General features: G+C 46.8%; 1 protein-coding gene across 8 annotated transcripts in view; it reads right to left on the minus strand.

Moving 5' to 3' along the window:
• The window catches only part of LOC132397426 (F-actin-monooxygenase MICAL2-like), a 301,318-nt gene that overhangs the window by 180,564 nt on the left and 106,317 nt on the right, over nt 1–14,437 (minus strand). For all 8 annotated transcript variants that reach the window (XM_059976204.1, XM_059976203.1, XM_059976205.1 and 5 more), the window contains exon 9: nt 13,188–13,303. In XM_059976204.1, coding sequence (XP_059832187.1) covers nt 13,188–13,303 — 116 coding nt within the window. The remainder of the gene's footprint in view (nt 1–13,187; nt 13,304–14,437) is intronic.

A 14,437-nucleotide genomic window follows, 5' to 3' on the forward strand; every position in this document is an offset into this window, starting at 1 on the left:
GGACTGCAGGGACGCCCCAGCATGGAGAGAAGAGGGACAGCATTATCGGGACTGGGAGTGGAGAGCAGGGACGCCCAGCACGGAGAGAAGAGGGACAGCATTATCGGGACTGGGAGTGGAGAGCAGGGATGCCCAGCACGGAGAGAAGAGGGACAGCATTATCGGGACTGGGAGTGGAGAGCAGGGACGCCCAGCACGGAGAGAAGAGGGACAGCATTATCGGGACTGGGAGTGGAGTGCAGAGACGCCCAGCACGGAGAGAAGAGGGACAGCATTATCAGGACTGGGAGTGGAGAGCAGGGACGCCCAGCACGGAGAGAAGAGGGACAGCATTATTGGGACTGGGAGTGGACTGCAGAGACGCCCAGCACGGAGAGAAGAGGGACAGCATTATCGGGACTGGGAGTGGAGAGCAGGGACGCCCAGCACAGAGAGAAGAGGGACAACATTATCGGGACTGGGAGTGGAGAGCAGAGACGCCCCAGCACGGAGAGAAGAGGGACAACATTATCGGGACTGGGAGTGGACTGCAGGGACGCCCAGCACGGAGAGAAGAGGGACAACGTTATTGGGACTGGGAGTGGAGAGCAGGGACGCCCAGCACGGAGAGAAGAGGGACAACATTATTGGGACCGGGAGTGGAGAGCAGAGACGCCCCAGCACGGAGAGAAGAGGGACAACATTATCGGGACTGGGAGTGGAGAGCAGAGACGCCCCATCACGGAGAGAAGAGGGACAGCATTATTGGGACTGGGAGTGGACTGCAGAGACACCCAGCACGGAGAGAAGAGGGACAACATTATCGGGACTGGGAGTGGAGAGCAGAGACACCCAGCACGGGGAGAAGAGGGACAACATTATCGAGACTGGGAGTGGAGAGCAGAGACGCCCCAGCACGGAGAGAAGAGGGACAACATTATCGGGACTGGGAGTGGAGAGCAGAGACGCCCAGCACAGAGAGAAGAGGGACAACATTGCAAAAGCATTCTGAGATGCGGATGAACTGACACAAGTTAAATAGTGAACAGTATAACACTACTGGCACTTAATACGTTATGAGACCTGGGTGTTGGCAGGGAGTTCAGTCGTTTTACGGCCTGGGGAAGAAGCTGTTCTTATCCCAACAGTTCTTGATGACATGCAAACCGATGACAAGTGGGTAGTACAGGTAGGGAGGGGATCAGTGGTGGAGTTGAGAGAGATGGTGGGAAAGAGGGGGGCGGAGAGCGCAGAGGAAAAACAAAGGAATGATGTGGGAGGGAGAGAGAGAGGAGGGTGGAGGTTTGGAGAGGGGAGGGGAGGAGAGGAGGGGAGAGTGGGGTTGGGAGGGGAAGGTGGAGGTTCGGGAAGGGGAGGGGAGGGTGGGGGTTGGGAGGAGGGGAGGGGAGAGTGAAAGTTGGGAGAGGGAAAGGTGCAGATTGGGGGAGGGAGGGCTCCTGGAGGGAGATAAGCAGGAACACAAAGTGCTAGGTTCTGATAAGTGAAGGAGGTTTTCACAGTACTTTAACAAACAAAGATGAACATCAAAGACTTTGTAATGAACAGTGGGTGGTGATCTGGAAATCACTGAGAGAGTTAGCACCTTCTTATCTTTGTTTTCTGAGGAAAGGTTGAGTGAGTGAGGACTTTTCTCTTTGGAGAGAAAGAAGATGAGAGGTGACTTGATAAAGGTGTACGCGACAAGGAGGTAACGATAAAGTGGACAGTCATTATCCCCAGGGTGGAAATGGGCAATACAAGAGGGACCCACGTCACTGTATCAGTAAGTCTGACACCGTTACAGCTGGGGCTTAGTCGTCATTTCTGCCATCCTTTGTAAGAAAGTTTGTATGTCCTTCACACAGGTCCTCCGGGTGCTCCGGTTTCCTCCCACTCTCCAAAGCTGTACTGGTCAGTAGGTGAATTGGTCATTGTAAAGTGTCTTGTGATTCGGCTGTGGTTAAATCGGGGGCTGCTGGATTGTGTGACTCGAAGGATAGGAAGGACCCATTCAGTGCTGTATCTCTAAGTTGTTTAAAATTTTAATGTGATTGGAGGGAAGTATAGGTCCCAACATATTGATGTAGTTATAAAGAAGGCAATACAGCATCTGTACTTCATTAGCAGTTTGAAGAGATTCGGTATGTCAACAAATACACTAAAAAACTTCTATAGTTGTACTGTGGAGAGCATTCTGACAGGCTGCATCACTGTCTGGTTTGGAGGGGCTACTGCACAGGACCGAAAAAAGCTGCAGAGGGTTGTAAATCCAGTCAGCTCCATCTTGGGCATTAATCTACAAAGTACCCAGGACATTTTCAAGGAGCAGTGTCTCAGAAAGGCAGCGTCCATTATTAAGGACCTCCAGCACCCAGGGCATGCCCTTTTCTCACTGTTACCATCAGGTAGGAGGTAGAAGGCACACACTCAGCAATTCAGGAACAGCTTCTTCCCCTCTGCCATCCGATTCTTAAATGGACGTTGAACCCATGAACACTACCTCAATTTTTTAATATATATTATTTCTGGGTTTTTTTGCATGATTTTTAGTCTATTCAATATATCCATACTGGTAATTTATTTATTTATTATTATTGTACTATGATTTTTTTCTTCTATATTATGTATTATATTCAACTGCTGCTACTAAGTAAACAAGTTTCCCACCACAATAAACCTGATTCTGATTCTGAGCAAGTACCTGCACACAGAGAACGGTGGGTGTGTAGAATGCCCTGCCAGGGGTGGTGAAAGAGGTAGATGCATCAGAGACTCTCAGACAGGATGATAGTAAAATGGAGGGTTATACAGGAGGGAGGGGTTAGGTTGATCCTGGAGTTGGTTAAAGGGTTGACACACATTGTGGGCTGAAAGATCTGTGCTGGGCTGTACATTTTTGTGTTTTTTAAAAAACTGATTTGATATTTGAAGCAAAATACTCTACAGGAGAGTGAGGGAAGCATGACAATCTGGAAATGTCAGCACAGGCTGATGAACCAAATGGCCTTCTCCATCTGCTGCAAGGATTCTAAGGCACACACTCTTTCATTAGGAGATTAGTGTGCAAGCTTAAAGCACACGGTATTGGGGGTATGGTATTGATGTGGATAGAGAATTGGTTGGCAGACAGGAAGCAAAGAGTGGGAGTAAATGGGACCTTTTCAGAATGGCAGGCAGTGACTAGTGGGGTACCGCAAGGCTCAATGCTGGGACCCCAGTTGTTTACAATATATATTAATGATTTAGACGAGGGAATTAAATGCAGCATCTCCAAGTTTGTGGATGACACGAAGCTGGGCGGCGGTGTTAGCTGTGAGGAGGATGCTAAGAGGATGCAGGGTGACTTAGATAGGTTAGGTGAGTGGGCAAATTCATGGCAGATGCAATTTAATGTGGATAAATGTGAGGTTATCCACTTTGGTTGCAAGAACAGGAAAACAGATTATTATCTGAACAGTGGCCGATTAGGAAAAGGGGAGATGCAACGAGACCTGGGTGTCATTGTACACCAGTCATTGAAGGTGTGTATGCAGGTACAGCAGGTGGTGAAAAAGGCAAATGGTGTGTTGGCATTCATAGCAAAAGGATTTGAGTACAGGAGCAGGGAGGTTCTACTGCAGTTGTACAAGGCCTTGGTGAGACCACACCTAGAATATTGTGTGCAGTTTTGGTCCCCTAATCTGAGGAAAGACATTCTTGCCATAGAGGGAGTACAGAGAAGGTTCACCAGATTGATTCCTAGAATGGCAGGACTTTCATATGAAGAAAGACTGGATCAACTAGGCTTATACTCACTGGAATTTAGAAGATTGAGGGGGGATCTTATTGAAACATATAAAATTCTAAAGGGATTGGACAGGCTAGATGCCAGAAGATTGTTTCCAATGTTGGGGAAGTCCAGAACAAGGGGTCACAGTTTCAGGATAAAGGGGAAGCCTTTTAGGACCGAGATGAGGAAAAACTTCTTCACACAGAGAGTGGTGAATCTGTGGAATTCTCTGCCACAGGAAACAGTTGAGGCCAGTTCATTGGCTATATTTAAGAGGAAGTTAGATATGGCCCTTGTGACTAAAGGGATCAGGGGGTATGGAGAGAAAGCAGGTACAGGATTCTGAGTTGGATGATCAGCCATGATCATACTGAATGGCGGTGCAGACTCGAAGGGCCGAATGGCCTACTCCTGCACCTATTTTCTATGTTTCTATGTATCATTAATGCTCCTCCGGTTGCCAAAAGGCTTCAGGGAATCCCAAGAAGAGGAAGGGCATGAAGCTTTCCAGTCATTCACCCTCCCAATCTCATGTTGGAACAAGACCACAGATCAATTCCTCACAGTTCAGCCTGAAGCCTCACCCCACTTGGTTTATCAGTCTCATCATCCCCTGAAAGTAATCCCATGCATAGGCCATTCACTACATAGTCCATCACACAAACAAACATTCCAACATGTCAGTCTTCTGACCCGATGAGCCCACACTCAGGCTGGATGAGCAACACCTTGTATTCCATCTAAATAGCCTCAAACCTGATAACATGAATATCAATTTTTCCAGCATTTGGTAATTCTTTCCCTTCCCCCTTTCCTCTTTTTCATTTCTCCATTCTAGCCTCTTACCTCATCCCCTGCCTGCCTATCATCTCCCCCTGGTGCCCTTCCTCTTTCCCTTTCTCCCATGGTCCCACCTCCCCCTATCAGATTCCTTCTTCTTCAGCCCTTTGCCTTTTCCACCTATCACATCCCAACTTTTTACTTCACCCCTCCCCCACTCACCTGGTATCACCTATCACCTTCTAGCTCTTTACTTCCCCTTCCCTCATCTCCTTATTCTGGCACCTTCCCCCTTCCCTTTAGGTCCGGATGAAGGGTTTTGGCCCAAAATGTCAACTGTTAATTAATTTCCATAAGGCACCCTGACTTGCTGAGTTATCACTGAATCAGACAGACGCTCACTGACTGGAAGCCACCCAAACCACACCCCGGCCCTGTCTGTGCAGAGTGCGGCATTTGGACTGCAGGCTTCCAACTGTACAGAGGAACTGATTAGAACCTCTTGCCCTGCCTTCCCTAAGCAGACACTGTCCCTTGGCTGTCAATTAGTGCTGGGGTTGACAGCCAGCTAGGGCCAAACAAGGTGAGACCAAAAGGGGGCTGTCAGAGGTAAGTTGTCATGGTGGATACATAGAACATGCTACCGGGGTGATGATAGAGGCAGAAACGTGTTACTCCCAAACAAGCCTGGATTATAGAGCATGTCTTATTGCCTGAGCTCGGTCTTTTCTCTCTGGAGTGAAGCAGGATGACAGGTGACTTGACAAGGTGATAACAGGCATAGACAGAGTGGACAGCCCAGAGTAGAAATGGCAAATACCAGGGAGCAGCATTTTAAAGTGATTGGAGGAAAATCTAAAGGACGTGTCAGAGGTGGGTTTCACATTTTCACAGAGTGGTGGGTGTGTGGAACACCCTGCCGGGGTGGGGGTAGAGGCAGATACATTAGGGGCATTTAGGAGACTCTGATGCACATGGATGATAGACAAATGGAGGCTATGTGGGAGGGAAGAGTGAGATTTATGTTAAAGGAGGTTAAAAAGTCTGCACAATGTTGTGGACCGGAAGGTCTGTTCTGTGCTGTAGTTTTTACGTAGTGAAAGGAACAGAATTAGGCCATTTAGCCCATCCAGTCTGCTCCACCATTCCATCATGACTAATTTATTATCCCTCTCAACCCCATTCTCCTGCCTTCTCCCTCTAACCTTTGACACCCTGACTAATCAAGAACCTATCAACCTCCACTTTAAATACACCCAATAACTTGTCCTCCACAAAGTACACTGCAAATGCTGTGGTCAACTTGTTATGAGTTAACTTGTCCTCCACAGCTGTCTGTTACAATGAATTCCACACATTCACCAAGCTCTGGCTAAAGAAATTCTTCCTCATCTCTGTTCTAAAAGGATGTCCCTCTATTCTGAGGCTGTGCCTTCTAGTCCTAGACTTCCCCATTATAGGAAACATCCTCTCCACATCCACTCTATCCCAGGCCTTTCAATATTTGATAGTCATCAATCAGATCCCCCCTCATTCTTCTAAATTCCAGCAAGTACAGGCCCAGCACCATCAAACATTTCTCATATGCTGTCCTTTCATTCCTGGGATTATTTTCATGAACCTCCTGTCTCCTCTCCAATGGCAGCATAGATATGGGCCACGGAGATGGTAGTGTTTGGGTCTGGAGAAGGACGCTAAGCTGCTCTGCTTCAGCTGCCTTTCTGTGAAGAACAGTGAACTCTTACCCACCAACTCCACCTCCCTCTGGAACTCCCCACCCACCTGTTTACATCCCCAGGTGAAGAGGTCCACATTTCCTGCGTTAGAAGATGGAATATAAAGCACAACAGCACAGGAATGGGCATTTCTACCAACAATATCTGTGCTAAACATGATCCAAATGAAACTAATCCTTTGTGCCTTCTACCTAGCTTAAGGCTGCCTGCTCAGATGGTCTATCAATATTGTCCATTCAGAAATCTGATGGCAGATGGGAAGAAGCTGTTCCTAAAACATTGGTTGCTTGTGCGAACCCATGAACAATACCTCACTATTTTTGCTCTCTTTGCATGACTTATTTAATTTTTAAAATATATACTTCATGTAATTTATGCTTTTTAAAAATTATTATATACTGCACTGTACAGTTGCCACAAAACAACAAATCTCACAGCATATGCCAGTGATATTAAACCTGATTCTGAATTTTCTATCAACGTGTTTAAAAGTTTTAAAGTTTTTTTTTGAGGAGCTATGCCTTAAAAAGGCCGCTTCCATCATTAAGGGCCCCCATCATCCAGGACATTCCCTCTTCTCATTGCTACCATCAAGGAGGTGCAGGAGCCTCCAGACTCACACTCAACATTTCAGAAACAGCTTCTTCCCCTCCGCCATCAGATTTCTGAATGGACCATGAACCCACATACGCTACCTCACTGTGTTGTTTAAACACACACATACTCACACACATATACAATTAAAGTCGGAAGTTTACATACACTTAGGTTAAAGTCATTAAAACTCATTGGTTAACCACTGCACAGATTTCATATTAGCAAACTACAGTTTTGGCAAAACGTTGAGGACATCTACTTTGTGCATGACATGAGTAATTTTTCCAACAATTGTTTACAGACAGATTATTTCACTTTTAATTGACTACATCACAATTCCAGTGGGCAGAAGTTTACAAACTAAATCAACAGAAATCAGCCAAGATCTCAGAAAAAAAATTGTGGACCTCCACAAATCTGGTTCATCCTTAGGAGCAATTTCCAAACGCGTGAAGGTAGTACATTCATCTGTACAAACAATAATACGCAAGTATAAACACCATGGGACCACGCAGCCATCATACCGCTCAGGAAGGAGATGCATTCTGTCTCCTAGAGATGAACGTATTTTGGCGCGAAAAGTGCAAATCAATCCCAGAGCAGCAGCAAAAGACCTTGTGAAGATGCTGGAGGAAGCAGGTAGACAAGTATCTATATCCACAGTAAAACGAGTCCTATATCGACATAACCTGAAAGGCTGCTCAGCAAGGAAGAAGCCACTGCTCCAAAACCGCCATAAAAAAGCCAGACTACAGTTTGCAAGTGCACATGGTGACAAAGATCTTACCTTTTGGAGTAACATCCTCTGGTCTGATGAAACAAAAGTTGAACTGTTTGGCCATAATGACCATGTTATGTTTGGAGGAAAAGGGGTGAGGCTTGCAAGCTGAAGAACACAATCCTAACCGTGAAGCGTGGGGGTGGGAGCATCATGTTATGGGGGTGCTTTGCTGCTGGAGGGACTGGTGCACTTCACAAAATAGATGGCCTCATGAGGAAGGAAAATTATGTGGATATATTGAAGCGACATCTCAAGACATCAGACAGGAAGTTAAAGCTCGGCCACAAATGGGTCTTCCAAATGGACAATGACCTCAAGCATAGCTCCAAAGTTGTGGCAAAATTGCTTAAGGACAACAAAGTCAAGGTATTGGTGTGGCCATCACAAAGCCTTGACATCAATCCGACAGGAAATTTGATGGCAGAAATTTGGGCAGAACTGAAAAAGCGTGTGCGAGCAAGGAGGCCTACAAACCTGCCTCAGTTACGCCAGTTCTGTCTGGAGAAATGGAACAAAATTCCAGCAACTTACTGTGAGAAGCTTGTGGAAGACTACCCAAAATGTTTGACCCAAGTTAAACAATTTAAAGGCAATGATACCAAATACTAACAAAGTGTATGTAAACTTCTGACCCACTGGGAAAGTGATGAAAGAAATAAAAACTGAAATAAATCATTCTTCCTACTATTATTCTGACATTTCACATTCTTAAAATAAAGTTGTGATCCTAACTGACCTAAGACAGGGAATGATTTCTAGGATTAAATGTCAGGAATTGTGAAAAACTGAGTTTCAATGTATTTGGTTAAGATTAATATTAAGATGAATAACTGTATATACTCATGGTAGTTACAGCTTTTAATATAATATATTGCAATGCACTGCCTCCGCAAGACAACCAATTTCACAATGTATGTCAGTGATAGTAAATCGGACTCAGGTTCTGTATTGGCCTCTAACACCCTGGCAGCACACTCCACACACCCACCACTCTCTGTGGTAAAAACTTACCTCTGACAACCCTCCCCCATTCTTCCCTCAAATCATTTTAATACTCTGCCCCTTGGTATCAGCCACATTTGGTTGGGAAGCTCTGCTGTTGTCAAGGCCACAGCTGGAGCAGGATGTGGTATTCTTGCTGTGATGGGGTGTGGGTTCAAACCCAACCACACCAAACAAGCAGCTCAGTAAATCTGACAGCTCCGGGTGAGGGATTCAACTATAAATCACAGCACAGAATCAGGCCATTCTGCCCCTCTGCTCTGTGCTGGTAATCCTCCATATAAGCCACAAGAGGCTGCGGACGCTGAAATCTCGAGCCACACACCATCTGCTGATGGAACTCAGTGGATCAGGCACCATGGTAGCGCAGAGGTTATCGTGAAGCTATTATGCCTCAGAGCCTCGGAGTATGGAGTTCAATTCCAGCACCGACTGTAAGGAGCTTGTACGTTCTCCCCGTGAATTTTTCGGTTTCGTCCAGGTGCTCCAGTTTCCTCCCACAGTCCGAAGGTTAGTCGGTGAATTGTAAGTTGTCCTGTGATTAGGCCAGGGGTAAACAGGTGGGTGCCTGGGTGGTGTGGCTCATTGGGCTGGAACTGTCTGTTCTGTGTTGTATCTCTAAATAAATAAAAATAATCGTTTGGGGGAGCAGTAGGAACTGTCGACATTCTGGGTCGAAACCCCATGTCACAATTAGCAGCTTCTCAGTTCTGAGTCAGGCTTTTGACTCAAAACGTCAACAAGTCTTCCCTCTCCCTCTCAGAGATTCTTTCATAGAACAGTACGGCTCGGTAAGAGGTCCTTTGGTCCACGATGTTGTGCTGAAACAATTAAATTGGTAATCAAATGGCCAACTGAACTAATCTCTACTGCCTACACAATGTCCATATCCCTCCATTTTCCTCACATTCATGTGTCTATCTAAACATCACTTAACAGCCTCTAATCTATCTGCCTCTACCCCCACCCCAGGCAGTCCATTCCAGGCACCCAGCACTTGCCTTTTCCATCTCCTTTGAAATGACCCCTCTCACCTTAAACACCTCCCCTCTGGTATGAGACATTTCAACCCTGGGAAAAGATACTGTCTGTTTACTTTATCTATGCCTCTCATAATCTTATAAACCTCTATCAGATCTTCCCTCAGCCCCTCTGCTCCAGAGAAAACAACCGCAAGTTCGTCCAGCTACACACAGAAAATGCTGGTGCCCAAGTTCGTCCAGCCTCTCATGATAGCACATGCCCTCTGAACCAGGCAGCAGCTTGGTAAACCTCTTTCTTCTGCACCCTCTCCAAAGACTCAACAATCTTTCCTACAATGGGGGGGGGGGGGGGGTGACCGGAACTGCACGCAGTACTCCAGATGCAGCCCGAGTGGAGTGTTATATGACATACTGAGGTGCTGCAATAAAAGTCTTCAGGAGGAACCCAGTGAGACTCTCCATCGACTGAGTTATTCCAGCAGACCATTTGTTGCTCCAACACTCCACAGGAGTGTCCTTCCCTTCACCTTGTCCCATTCTGTCCTCCCTCTTCTTTCCCCGAATTCCCTTCTGCTGGTTTGCAAACATCCGCCAGGGCAAACCTCCACCCCCGGCCCGGCGCACGTGGAGACCCCTCACGCCGTGTATAGCGGCTCTCTCAGCACCAGAACCCAGTGGACTCAGGCAAAATCCTGGGAACCATTCCAATTCTGAATCCGTGCATCAGGATCCATCACCCCGGCAACACAGAAAAGCAAAGGAAATTCCAGTCTATGTTTGGTGATGGTCTGGACTCCTTCTCCCAAGGCTGTTTCACCCGTTGGAGGAAAAAATGCAGGCACTTCACATGGCTTATTGTTCTAAACATTTAGTTGCAACCTAGAGATTGCTTATTCCCCAGTGGTGCTTGAGGAAGCCAGATCCTTGAATAAACAATGAGTCATGTGGAATTTTACAGCAATTAAACAGACCTTTCAACCCCTCTGTTTTCACACTGGCCTCCATCTCCCTCTCTGTAGTTTGCCCTTAAAGCCAGCCCTGCGGTCCCCATCTTCTGCCCCAGTTGGAATGATCTCCCAACTATTCCTGCTCTCCTGAGAGGACATAGGATATAAGACCACAAGACCTAGGAGCAGGATTAGGCCATTCAGCCATCAAGTCTGCTCCACCATCCCATCATGGCTGGTCCTGGATCCCACTCAACCCCATACACCTGCCTTCTCACCATAACCTTTGATGCCCTGACTTATCAGGAAACTATCAATTTTCGCTTTAAACATACCCACAGACTTGGCCTCCACAGGTGTCTGTGGCAGAGCATTCCACAGATTCACAACTCTCTGGCTAATAAAAAAAATTCCTCCTTACCTCTGTTCTAAAGGGTTCCCCTCAGTTTTGCAGCTGTGTCGTCTAGTTCCAGACACACCCACCATAGGAAACACCCTATCTAGTCCTTTCAACATTCAGTAGGTTTCAATGAGATTACCACACATTCTTCTAAATTCCAGTGAGTACAGGCCCAAAGCTGCCAAACACTCCTCAAATGTTAACCCATTCATTCATGGAATCATCTTCATGAATCTCCTCTAAATTCTCTCCAATGACAACACATCGTTTCTGATTTATGAGGCCCAAAACTGTTGACAATACTCTGGTCTTATAAAGCCTCGGCATTATCTTCTTGTTTTTATATTCTATTCCCCTTGAAATAAATGCCAACACTGCATTTGCCTTCTTTACCACAGACTCAACCTGTAAATTAACTTTCTGGGAGTCTTGCACGAGGACTCTTAAGTCCTTCTGTACCTCCAATGTTTAAACCTTCTCCTCATTTAGATAACAGTCTGCACTATTGTTCCTTTTACCAAAATGCATTATCATACATTTCCCAACACTATATTCCATTGCCACTTTTTGTCCATTCTTCCAATTTGTCTAAGTCCTGCTGCAATTGCATTGCTTCCTCAGCACCACCTCCACCTAACTTCGTATCATCTGCAAACCTTGTGACAAACTTGCCTAAATTGCCATTGGATTTACTGATGGTATTATTTGTCACAGGCACTGAGGTATAGTGAAAAGCTTTTGTTCGTGTGACATCCAAACAGATCATTCCACACAAGTACATCAAGTCTCATTTGCTCCCAATGTACCTTGTCATATTACATGAGCGATATAATCATGACCATGATTATTCTTGGTAAATGTTTCTACAGAAGTGGTTTGCCATTGTCTTAATTTGGGCAGTGACGGGTGACCACAGACATTATCAATCCTCTTCAGAGATTGCCTGCCTAGCGTCAGTGGTCACATATGATATGCACCAGCTGCTCATACGACCATCCACCACCACTCTGCTAGAGAGGAGATTCAACAGGCTTGGGGGACATCACAGAGGGGATTGAACAAGCTGAGCTTGTTTTTCCTGGAGATGAGGAGGCTGAGGGGGATAGGTGGGATAGATCATGAAAATGGGGGCAAGACATGAAGGACAGACAAAATGCTGGAGGGACTCAGCAGGTCAGGCAGCACCTATGGACAGAAGTAAACAGTTGATGCTTCAGGCTGAGACCCTTCATCAGGATTGGAAAGGAAGGGGGAAGAAGGTGGGGAGAGGGAAGGGAGGACAAGCTGGCAGGTGATGTGAGGCCAGGTGAGGGGGAAGTTGGGTGGGTGGGGATGGGGAGATGAGGTAAGAAGCTGGGAGGTGATAGATGGAAAAGGTAAAAGGTTGGTGAAAGAAGAATCTGATAGGAGAGGGGAGTGGCTCATGGGAGAAAGGGAAGGAGGAGGGGCAGCTGAGGAAATGGAAGAGGTAAGAAGGGAGCCAGAATGGGGAATGGAAAAAGAGAGGAGGGAGATATTACTGGAAGCTAGAGAAATCAATGTTCATCCACCTGGATGGAGATGGGGTGTAAGGTTAAGGCAGCATAGTGATTAGCACAACGCTCTGGGGTCAACTCCCACTGCTGTCGGTAAGGAGTTTGTACGTTCTCCCTGTGACAATGTGGGTTTCCTCCGGGTACTCCAGTTTATCCCACAGTGCAAAGACCTACTGGTTGGTAGGTTAATTGGTCATTGTAGATTATCCTGTGATTAGGCTCGGGTTAAATTAGGGACTACTGTGTGGTACAGCTCAGCAGGGTGGAAGGGACTGTATCTCTATAAATAAAAATGAAGGGGGTTTCGAGGAGATCTGAGAAGGTGGCTGTATTTGGACAACACTGCCTGAGCCAGTGGTGCAGGGCATGAACAGGCAAAGATTCCACCACTGGTCTGGGCATCTGGGCAAGTACTTTAACTAGCAAGGTGAAGATGACAATGGACGTAACGCAGATAAATGGATTTGGTGTAGGTGATTATGAGAGGGACACACATGTTGGGCCAAAGTGTCAATATCTGTGTTTGTATAACTCAATCATTGCATGATCTCCATCATACATATTCACACAACACATAGTACACACACCAGCACCAGCTCACACACTGAGATACCCACTCATTTACCCCTCACACCACTCCCACAGGACATAGCGATAACCCCCCCCACACACACTCACCTCTCCGCCAAGACCTCCAGAGTCGGCACCTTTTCCGCCCACCTCTTGACCATCCATGCAGTGTCCAACGCAGCGAGGAACCCACGCGCGCACCCTGTCCCCATCGGCCAAAATGGCTGCAGTTGGTTCACAGAATCAGAGAGAGGGGGAAGTGAGTTACTGGCAACAAGAGAAGGCAAGGTATGTGCAGAGATACGAGTTGTCAGAGAGAAGGGGACAAACAAGGCCCCGCCTCACTGACACAGATTGAACGAGTTGTCAGGGCCACCACAGACTGGTTGCCTCACTAGTCCAATAAGTTTCCTGCAACAACTGAGATACTGGAAGAACCCAGTGGGTCAGGCATCATCTGTGGAGGGAAATGGACAATCGACTTCTGGGCAGCTGCAGGATAGACCTGAAGCATTGACTGCCCATTCCCTTCTATAGATGCTACCTGACCTGCTGAGTTCCTCCACATCTCATTTGTCATTTCAGGAGAATCGGCTCACACACACAAACCAGGGGAAGAGCTCAGCAGGCCAGGCAGCATCTACACAGGGAACTGAACAGTTCATGTTTCAGCCCAGGCCCAGGACTCTCTTCGCCCTCTCACCCTAATCTATGCCAACTAGACTTTTCATCCTGAAACACGGACTGTTTATTCCTGTCGATATACACTGCCAGACCTGCTGAGTTCCTGCAGCATTCTGTGTGTGTGAGTGTGTGAGTGTGTGAGTGTGTGTGTGTGTGTGTGTGTGTGTGTGTGTGTGTGTGTGAGTGTGTGAGTGTGTGAGTGTGTGAGTGTGTGAGTGTGTGTGTGTGTGTGTGTGTGTGTGTGAGTGTGTGAGTGTGTGTGTGTGAGTGTGTGAGTGTGTGAGTGTGTGTGTGTGAGTGTGTGTGTGTGTGAGTGTGTGAGTGTGTGTGTGTGTGTGAGTGTGTGAGTGTGTTAGTGTGTGTGTGTGAGTGTGTGTGTGTGAGTGTGTGTGTGTGAGTGTGTGAGTGAGTGTGTGAGTGTGTGAGTGTGTGTGAGTGTGTGAGTGTGTGAGTGTGTGTGAGTGTGTGAGTGTGTGAGTGTGTGAGTGTGTGTGTGAGTGTGTGTGTGTGAGTGTGTGAGTGTGTGTGTGTGTGTGAGTGTGTGTGTGTGTGTGAGTGTGTGAGTGTGTTAGTGTGTGTGTGTGTGAGTGTGTGTGTGTGAGTGTGTGAGTGTGTGAGTGTGTGTGTGTGTGTGAGTGTGTGAGTGTGTGAGTGTGTGAGTGTGTGTGTGTGTG

The sequence above is a fragment of the Hypanus sabinus genome, chromosome 7 (genome assembly GCF_030144855.1).
Source record: "Hypanus sabinus isolate sHypSab1 chromosome 7, sHypSab1.hap1, whole genome shotgun sequence".
NCBI lineage: Eukaryota > Metazoa > Chordata > Chondrichthyes > Myliobatiformes > Dasyatidae > Hypanus > Hypanus sabinus.